The sequence below is a fragment of the Gekko japonicus genome, unplaced genomic scaffold (genome assembly GCF_001447785.1).
Source record: "Gekko japonicus isolate JY-2015 unplaced genomic scaffold, Gekko_japonicus_V1.1 scaffold677, whole genome shotgun sequence".
Taxonomy (NCBI): domain Eukaryota; kingdom Metazoa; phylum Chordata; class Lepidosauria; order Squamata; family Gekkonidae; genus Gekko; species Gekko japonicus.
In genome coordinates, this window is record NW_015159730.1 from 543,657 (window position 1) to 554,216 (window position 10,560).

Genomic DNA, 10,560 nt, shown 5'->3' on the forward strand with positions numbered 1-10,560 from the left:
CAGCTCAAAGACTGTTGAAATGGATAGTGGAGACAATTAAGTTCTGTTACCTCCTGGCTAAACATCCGCTTCCTGGCCCGGTCAGGGTGCACTCCATGAGGGCACTGGCCACATCCACGGCCTTCCTCTTGCAGAGCTGCAACCTGGGTGATGCCTACCACGTTCGTCAAGCACTATGCCTTAGACGCTCAGGCCAGAAGCCATGCTTCAGTGGGATAAGAAGTTCTCCAATCAATGTGTGACTGAGTAGCTGCCATCGCCCACCACCAGGTAGGTCAGAGCTTGCTACTCTCCCAAGGGTGCGATGCACAGAGACCCCGAAGAAGATAAACAGGTTGCTTACCTGTAACCGATGATCTTCGAGTGGTCATCTGTGCATTCACACCACCCGCCCGACCTTCCCCTCCACTGGCAGCCTACAGTCTATGATTGGGTTGGACAGCAGTCAGAAGGAACTAGTGGGATCTCTGCCCCCTGCCCTGGGCATGCGCAGTGGAGTTCCTGGGCATGCGCAGGGGTGGGGGTGCGAAAATCCCTTTCCGGAGCTCAGAAGTAATACTTGGGGTCGGCGCAGGTGCCTGGAGTCCCAAGGGTGTGAATGCACTCGAAGATCATCAGTTACAGGTAAGCAACCTGTTTTTGCTGTGGCAGAGACCTGTGAACTTCTTACACTCACAGTCAGACTGCTTGCCGGCTTTTGGCTGGGAGGGCAGGGTATAAATATAATTAAATAAATAAATAAACGATGGCTGCTCTAGAAAGTCCCCATCCTAATGTGTGAAGCCTTTTCCCTTTTCACTGCACAAGGACATGTTCTGGAAATGCTGACTTGATTAAAAGTTGCATTCCTCCTCGCCCTGTTTTGGACATGGAATGGTAACTTGCGAAAGCATAGATGACCTTTTATTTTCCCTTCAGTTAGCCAAAAGCAGGGCTCTTTTTGTAGAAAAAGCCCAGCAGGAACTCATTAGCATAATAGGCCACACCCAACAGCAGGAACTCATTAGCCTATTGGGCCACACCCCTGACAGCACAGCTCATTAGCACATTAGGCCGCACCCCCATGTTACCAGAAGTGGGGTTATCCAGCCACACCCACCTTTTGCTTGTTATTCTGTTTACCTTGTTTGTTGTCAAAACCCAAGGCCTTTTTTTGTAGCAGGAACTCCTTTGCATGTTAGGCCACACACCCCTAATGTAGCCAATCCTAATGAGTTTCTGCTGTTGGGTGTGGCCTATTATACTAATGAGTTCCTGCTGGGCGTGGCCAACTCAGGAGCCAGCCGGAACTCCGTTCCTGTGCGTTCCTGCCCAAAAATAGCCCTGGAAAAATATAGTTTGTGTTTTTTAAAAGTATTCTGAAGTGTGAAAAGGGGACAAATTAGATGTTACGGAGTGGCTACCAGAAGACAAATCTGTGCCCGTATTGAGCTTATAGTCTAAACTGGTATTTTTCCTTATTGTTGATAAATCTAAATCCTTTTGATGTGAGGGATGAGCCCATATGAAGCTGCAGTCTACTGAATCAGACCACTGGTCCAACAAGGCCAGTATTGTCTACTCAGACTGGCAGCAGCTCTCCAGGGTCTCAGGCAGAGGCCTTTTCATATCACCTACTACCCGGTCCTTTTAACTGGAGATGCCGGGGATTGAACCTGGGACCTTCTGCATGCCAAGCAGATGCTCTATCATTGAGCCACAGCCCTTGCTGTGATGGGGAAAGATGCTTCCTCACTGGAAACCCTGGCTACTTCCTCCTCACTAGGCTTCTGAGTCTGATAAGAGTTTTATGTACTTGAAGATCTTAGAAAACCCCAGTTGAGCTTGGCTTGGGATGCAGGATAGATACTTGCTTGGTGGGGAGAGGAAAGGGTCTGACATTCCAGCCACCTGACCCTCGCAGTGGAATCTTGCTGTGTGGCTGCTCTAAACACAGGCAGGAACTTAGATCTTTATCCTCCGACTTCATGCTAAGCCGAGCATTATAATAATTTCTAACTCTAAGGACTGAGCTAGGCACTCGGGCCATGGAGCCCCCTTCAGGCAACCAAGGGAACAGCGGTGTACAACAACCGTTCCTGTGATAGGCAGAGAGTATGAACCTTCTGGATTGGTTGGGCCTGTTATAAATGGAGTCCGGGACTTCTGCCCGTCCCCGATCAATGGAGCAAAGCTTTCTGCTCACTGCAGCAAGAGCCCCTTCGTCTTGGTTGGGTTTTTTTGCTGCAGCTTCCAGTCTTCATCAATGGATTTCTTCTAGCATCTTGGCTTGGAGAGAGAGCCCATACTAGATATAGGGGGGGTAGCTGTCCATGGTCCTGGCTGGAGCTGGAAAGCAGGAAAAAAACAGGAATGTAATGCTGAGTTTATCATGCAGCTGGTGACTGTGGCTTCTGTAGGCTATCACCGTCATCCAGGTTTAGCAAGGGCCAAGGGGAAGTTTTCCTCTCTCTTCATAATGATGCCAAGGCTTTGAGACTCTTGAGTAGGTTTGATGAAATAGACTTGGCCTTTCTTCTTTTGGGGACAGCCAGTCTTGGCCAAACTTCCTGCTTCGAAATGCCCCCGGCGCCTTCCCGTTCCTTCCATTTCCCCCTTCCCATAATTTGCGAGCCAAACATGCTGCACCTCATAAGCTAAGTAAGCTGCTTCCAAGCCCATCATTAATCATGGCCTGCAACCCGCTTTTCCATCTAGCATCCCTCCCATACTTACTCCTATTCAAAACTTTGCTAACAATTCCATGGGATTGTTTTTAAAGGGCCTTTTACACCAGGGTAAACCATGTGACTGGAGGGGACTGGTGACACTGAAGCCAACAAGCAACAACCCCTGTGCCATGATGTGCCCATTTTACAGACAGGGGAACTGAGGCCAAGAAGGAGGGGTTCACTGAAAGCAATGCAGTGAGATGGTAACTTGCCAAGATTTCTATTCCTAATTGGCAAGTCCAGCCGCGGTAGCAGACTCACAGTATACAAAGCAGATTCCTAGCCGGATTTCAAGATCCATCACTCTCGAGTGTTACCAACATTACCCTGGTGCAAAATATATACATATATATATATATACATATAATATATATATACATATATATATATAATTTCAAATGGATTTCATGTTTGCATTACTAATATACTTGAAAGCTGTCTTCTGTTAGAACCCTTCCAGGGCTCAACCTCAGTACAGACTCCTCTTCTAAGGTACAGCAAGAAGATAACTACTAGTGATTAAGACCCGGGGGCTCTGGAAGCATTGGGAGTTCTTCTGAGCCTCCAGGTGTTCATCGGGGGCAGTTCCCACATCCTCCTGCTCTCCTTCAAGTGATGAGTCTGTTTCTGGGTCCAGCCCTTGAAGGGTCTTGAGATCTTGCTTCTGCTAAGGGTTGTATCACACATTATGGGACAGCAAACCCGGGTTTGCCATGGAGTAGATGCTTGAGGTGGTATAATTTCCAGTTCCATGGCAAATGTACCCTTCTGACACTCCTCTTTCGAAATACTTCTGTGTTTGTACTTCACATCTGTACATATATGCTTAAAACATCTTGGTACCTAAAAAAGAATCATAATGTGTGAAGAGGCCCTGGAGAATGGCAAAGCATGGAAAAGCAAGCACTGATTTTTCTTCTCTGTGTGTTGTGTGTGTTTTGTTATGAACTGTTTTAGCTGACCACGGTAGCAGAGCAATCCAGAATCCTCCAACTAGAGGAAGAGCTGAACTTAAGGAAGAGTGAAGTGGAAGAACTGAGGCAGTGCCTCCAAAACTCCCATCAACCGGATTCTCCAGACCACAGTCTTGGCCTGCAGACGGAAGCCCTTCGCTTGCGAGACCAGCTTCTTTCGGCTAACAAAGAGCACCAGAAAGAGAGTGTCCAGCTGAAGGAGAAGTACGAGAAGACGTTGAAGAAACATCAGCAGGAGACTGAGAAGCTGAAAGCGCTCAATGAGAAATACTCTCAGGAAATCGTGGACCTCAAGCAGAAAGTTCAGCAAGCCACCAATGAGAATATGGGGCTGATGGACAACTGGAAGTCCAAATTGGACACTTTAGCGTCCGACCACCAGAAGTCCTTGGAGGGTCTCAAGGCTACCTTGAACACAGGTCCTGACTCCCAGCAGAAGGAGATTGTGGAGCTGAAGGCCATCGTGGAGAGCGTCAAGATGGAGCACCAGTTGGAACTCGAGAACCTCAAAGCCAAGCATGACATCGAGACCGCGGTCCACGTTAAAGAGAAGGAGAGCCTGAAGCTGAAGCTGCAAGAGGCCAAGGACAAGCTGGAAGAAAGCAGCAACAACTGGAAGATGCAGCTGGAAACCAAAGCCAACCAGCATATCCTCGAGCTTCAGGACCTGAAGGAGAAGTGTCGGGAGGCAGATTTCCGAGTGCACGAACTGGAGAAGTTGCACGGGGAGTACAAAGATCAAGCACAAGCCATCGGTTTCTTGAAAGAACAGATTTCTCTGGCGGAGAAAAAAATGCTGGACTATGAGACGTTGCAGAAAACCGAAGCCCAGAGTAAGCAAGAGATCCAGCGGCTGCAGGAGAAAGTCCTCGTGTTGGAGAACAAGTTGCAGTCCACCGAGACGCTCCATCCTTCTCAACACGCAAACGTAAGACTTGGGGGTTTAATCGGCCTCGGTTCCTCTTTGGCAATCTGTTTTTCAGCATGCTGCTGTAAGGACCTCTTGTTCTTCTTTTCTTTTTTTAAAGCCTCTTGAAGATCTTTACGTAGGAATAAGGCTACAAGCACCAAAAAAGACAAGCCAGTGGGCTCTAAACCAAACCAAGCCTGAACTCTCCCTAGAAGCTAAACTGGCTAAACTGAGGCTATTGTGCTTTGGTCACATTATAAGAAGACGAGAGTTACGGGAAAGGCCATAATGCTAGGAAAAGCTGGAGGCAGCAGGAAAAGAGGAAGACCCAACAGGAGATGGGAGCCACAAAGGCCCTCTGTTTGCAAGACCGGAGCAAGGCTGTGAATGACCTTCGAAATGTCCTATCATGAATTTGTAGGGTTGCCATAAGTTGGAAACCACTTGATGGCACATAACACGCACGAGCTTGACAACCTTATGCATGCTCACCAGAGAAAACAGCAGAAAGCTCGTTTGTTTCCTATTCTTGGCCTCTTGTCCAAGTGGCTTCCGGGAAAACTGATGGCTCAGACCACACCTAGAATTTCCACAGGGCCAAGGAAGGGGGTGATTTTTTTTGCCAATTCCCCTTTTCCCGCTGGAGACCTCTGATTCCCCTTAGGCTGTTCCTGAGGGGGTCTCCACCAATGCTCCCTCTAAGCTGTGGAGTCTTGAGAGCAAAAATCCTACTTTTGTGAGCTGCTGGCACTCAAGTTGTGAGCGAGCGATTTGGCCGCTGCAGAAATCAGTTTGCTCTGGAGCCCTCCTTTCTGCGCCGAGACAGAAACGTGTGAGCCAGAGGCTAAAAAAAACCTGTGAGCTAGCTCACACTAGCTCAGCTTAGAGGGAACACTGGTCTCCACCCCCTAGGAGGGCATTTGGGGGAGGTATTACAGGCTGCTGCCGGAGAAGGGGATTGGCAAACATCACCCACCCAACTCTAGACAGGATCCAAGCGAAGGAGATGATAAAACCAGAAACACAAAATACCTAGGACAATCAGAAGACAGCGGTAAAAGAAGGAGCAGCCAATAAAAAGCAGAATAAAAGAAAAGCAATCGCCTAGCAGGGAAAAGGAAGGGGGAGGTGCCAGGACAAACATCCCTTTCTAGCTCTGCTGCATTTCTAGTTGCCTTTTCCCAAGGCACTTACACAGTGCCCACTTTGCCACAGGACTGTGCCAATGAGAGGGTAGCTTGACCCAGGCCCCCCCGGCAAGTTTTGTGGCAGAGGGCTGAACTAGGCCCAGGTCCCCCAGGTCCTAATCTGACACTACACGAGCCTTATCAAGCAGGGGTTTTACAAAATGGCACATCCCCCCCCCCAAAGTCCTTTGTTTAAAGCCATTATGCCAAAATGGTACCAATGGCAAACCACCTCTGAAACGCCTCTTGCCTTAAAAACAAGTCTAGCTCGCCACCTAGTGGCGCATAATGCTAAAGAGCTAGAGCCTCTGGCTGCCAGACAATCTTAGGATCTCCTGGCTGTACTACACACATCACCATATGATAATTAATTCATTAACCAGCTGCATGGGTCTCTAGATAACCTCTAGGCTTTTCTAACCTGTCCTGGGGATTTAGACACATTGACTGGTAAATGGACAGAATTCCTCTACTGGGTCTGGACAGAACTGCTAATCTCTCCCCAAAGAACAGCTTGTGTCACATTTTACGTGTCACCTGTGTAGATGTTTGATTCCTGTGCACTACGCTGGAAACCAGTTTGGGCTGAAAAGCAGGACAAAAATATTCAAAATAGTAGTAGTAAAATGTTATTGTGCAGCCTTCGGCCATTGCAATTTAGAACAATATACAAATTAGACAACTTACAGCACTGGAATTTGAATTAGATTTAAAATATAATAACCTCTAAAAATCTGCACATTCAGTATTTAAATTGATTAAAATCTTAAATATAGATACTCATCTCCAGAAACACACACACAGCCCCAAACACTGCCGTTTTACATTGCCGTTTTACAGTTCAATTTCATTTCCCTATGTTCTTGGCCCTGATTTTACTAGCCGCTAAGGCGAAGAGTGCTACTCTACAGGAAACTGTAGGGTCTGCATCTGAGAGCAGAAATAGTAATTTATCGGGACAAAACATATTTGAAATAAGCGAAATAATTCTACACGGCCCAGAGAAAACACAATGAGCTTAATGAATGTTTTCCATTTTTGTTTGCGCTGACTGCAGCGATATAAACATTGTGCGTTTGATTGTGTGGCGTTTTTTATGTTCACTGCAGATGATCGAAACGAATGACATTTCGGAAGAAAAGATAAAGATGAAGCAGACGATGGAAGGTAACCTTGTGGGGGAATCTGGATTCCAAGCCCACTTTAGAATTTGACATGGGAATCTATGTCTTTTTTTATTCTCCCCTTCCTCTAAGGAGCCTGGGTGGCACGCGCTGTTTCCCCTTTCTCCATTTTATGCCCACAACAACCCTATTAGGTAGGTCAGACTGGGCCATATGACTGGCCCGAGGTCACCCAGGGAGCAGAGTAGGGATTTGAAGCCGAGCCTCTTGTTTCCTTCTGTTGTGCTTCTCCGGTTCTTAAGTCTGATATGGAGACTGAACATTTGAGACACGATTTCCTTTGTGTGTGTGTCTGGATCTTGGAAGTGTGGTTTTAGAAATCTTAACATAATTTTCTCAAGAAGCTCTGAGTGTGTAAATCCTGTGATCTGTCAGGGCTATTTGCCAGGAAAAAAGGCAACATTTTAAGCTAAAAAGAGGCAGATGACAGGAATGTCATGTTTTGGTCTTATGGGAGAGTTCATTCCCCTTCTCATTTTAGTCCCGTTGATTCTTCTTTACCAAAGGAGGCTGAAGCCATCGTCTTAAAAGGCTTTCTCCTGTTACCAGCTACTCCTTTAAACACAGATGTTTCCTGGACTCATCAGCACATTGTGGTGGTGGGTGCTTAGGATTGCCAACCTCCAGGTGGCACCTGGAGATCACCCACTATTACAATTGATCTCCAGGTGATGGAGGTCAGTTCCCCCTGGAGCGAATGGCAGCTTTGAAGGGTGGACCCTGTGGCATTCTACCCTCCTGAGGCCCCTCCCCTCCACAAACCCCGCCCTCCCCAGGCTCCACCCCCAAATCTCCAGGAATTTCCCAGTCCAGAGCTGGCAACCCGATATGCACTGCTTGGATTGGACCTGAAGGTCTGTCTGATTCAGCGCCCTCTTTCCCACAGTGACCAACTAGGAGCTTCTAGGAGGCTTGTGCACCGAGTATGGAGGCTAAAAGCTCCTCTGCGGCAGCATGTGCCCTTGAGTTTCCCATCGGATTTGGAAAATTCATCGTTTTTTGCCTGCTGGGCCTGCTCCTGGCAACACAAAACGCCAATCAAAGGAGTCACGATAGGGTGGGTGGGGCTAGTTGTGTTTGTTGCACTGTAAATGTGGCAGCACGAAAGGATCGCCCTACAAAGCTGATGTTCCAGGTATGGATTTGTGAAGAAGTTAGAGTAGCCAACCTTCAGGTGGTGGAAACCAAAGAGAGAGCTCACGGGATGGATGTTGAAAGGAAGCGAACAACCGTGATGTACTGTGCCGAAAAAAAGTTCTTCAAGACTTGTAAATTCTTTTCCCAATATTCAGTTTACTGGAAGCAGTTCAAACGTCATCAACACCAACAAAACCATGCATATTGCACCTCGTTTCGTATATAACTTTATCAAAGTGGGTAGCGTTGAAATTCCTATATAATATTAATTCATTTGGCAAGCACACTAGTCATATCTCATAGTCACATTCATCAAACCATTAGTGGAATAGTTAGGGCTTTTTTTGTAGAAAAAGCCCAGCAGGAACTCATTAGCATAATAGGCCACACCCAACAGCAGGAACGCATTAGCATATTAGACCACACCCCCGACAGCACAGCTCATTCACATATTAGGCCACACCCCCATATTACCAGAAGTGTGGTCATCCAGCCACACCCACCTTTTGCTTCTTATTCTCTTTACCTTGTTTGTTGACAACACCCAGGGCTTTTTTTTTTTTGAGCAGGAACTCCTTTGCATGTTAGGCCACACACCCCTAATGTAGCCAATCCTAATGAGTTTCTGCTGTTGAGTGTGGCCTATTATGCTAATGAGTTCCTGCTGGGCGTGGCCAACTTGGGAGCCAGCCGGAACTCCGTTCCTGTGCGTTCCTGCCCCAAAATAGCCCTGCATATAGGTATTTCAACGCTACCCACTTTGATAAAGTTATACACGAAACGAGATGTAATATGCATGGTTCGTTGGTGTTGATAGCGTTTGAATTGCTTCCAGTAAACTGAATATTGGGGAAAGAATGTACAAGTCTTGAAGAAGTTGTTTTTTTGGCACAATACATCACGGTGGTTTGCTTCCTTTCAACCTCCAGGTGGTGGCTGGAGCTCTGGGATTACAACTGATCCCCAGGTGACAGAGATCCTTTCCCCTAGAGAAAACGATCCCATTGGAGAGTGGACTCTATGGCATTTTATCCCACTGAAGTCCTTCCTCACCCCAAGCCCCGCCCTCTTCAGGCTCCACCCTCCAAAGTCTTCATGTACTCTCAGGCCAGTGCTGGCAAACCTAGAAGCAGCCCCTTGTAAAGAACATGAAAAGGAGTGTCCAGAAAGTGACCTGGACTTCTTTCTTTTTTAAATTTGAAAGTATATTGATTATACTTACCTTTTCCCATCATTGAACAATTTACGAAAGAGAAGAAAAATAAAATCCACAGGCACTCAGGAGAACGTAACATGAATAATACATACAATAATATAAATACAAAAAACCCAAAATATTCAATCTGTCATATATCAATCATATATTTCAGTTCAGTCGACAAAAAAGAGACCAAGGAGAGAACCAGAACCTTTTAATGTTGCAGTCAAATATTCAGATATATCTTAAAATACTTCTTTGGTTTATATCCGTTCCAGTATTTAATAAATGGGAGCCACATTTCAGCTAATAACTCCTGATAATTAGTTTTCTCTTCGCAGATCTTCTTATATACTGTGATTTTATCCATTAATACCATTCATCTATGACGTCTCCTCTTCTTTTAAAGATCTCCAGGACAGGTTGAGCAAAAAGGACAAAGAGGTTTCATCACTCGTCTCCCAGACGGACACTTTAAGGACCCAAGTAAGTGGTAAGTTTCCTTAGACTTGTGTTGGTCGGGACGACATGCTGTTGTTTTAGTCCTGTCTGGAGCCACATCCATCACAGGCCTAGCAGTTGGGGGTTCACTTGTGTCCAGGTTGTGCCAGTTCAGACTGTGAGATGACGCTTGTGTGATTTGGGGGTGGGGGATTTCCTGAACAAGGAAATCTAGTGTTTCAAGGAGAAGAAGATCTCTTTCTCCCCCTGTCATGGTAGTTTTTTTGCATGTAGAAGCCACATTATGGAGCTGCATTCAGTGGTGGGACAAGTTCAGAAGTCATTTCCGGGGGGATCGCGGGGGATCGCAGTTCCCCTGGGTGAGGTACGGCGGGCGGGGCACATGATGAAGCCTCGCCCCCTGCTTCCGGCCGCCCCGCTTCCGGCCCTCATTCAGCCAGGAGGAGGCAGGAGAAGAGGGAGGGTAAGTTGCTTCCTCCCTGCCTCTCCCCACCCCTGCCTGCCTGGGGCCAGGGAGGGCCTTCGCAGGGCTTCCTTGCACTCCCGCCGGCCGGGACCGTTGGGGGCGGAGTGTGTGGCCTTATGACACACTTCCGGTGATGTCAGGGGGTGTGGCCTTATGACACACTTCCGGTGATGTCAGGGGGTGTGGCATATGCTAATGAGTTATGCTAATGAGTTCCCCTAGCTCTTTTTCTACAAAACGACCCCTGGTCGGGGCCAGGTATCATTTCGTAGAAAAAGAGGTGCAGGAGCTCATTAGCGTAAGTTATTTGCGTATGCCACACCCCCTGACC

At 47.2% G+C, this 10,560-nt stretch overlaps 1 protein-coding gene across 1 annotated transcript in view; it reads left to right on the forward strand.

Annotated features, from left to right (window-relative positions):
- CLIP2 (CAP-Gly domain containing linker protein 2) overlaps nucleotides 1–10,560 on the forward strand; it is a 98,505-nt gene that overhangs the window by 73,193 nt on the left and 14,752 nt on the right. The window contains exons 9-11 of the mRNA XM_015428371.1: nucleotides 3,669–4,613; nucleotides 6,892–6,949; nucleotides 9,711–9,794. Coding sequence (XP_015283857.1) covers nucleotides 3,669–4,613; nucleotides 6,892–6,949; nucleotides 9,711–9,794 — 1,087 coding nt within the window. The remainder of the gene's footprint in view (nucleotides 1–3,668; nucleotides 4,614–6,891; nucleotides 6,950–9,710; nucleotides 9,795–10,560) is intronic.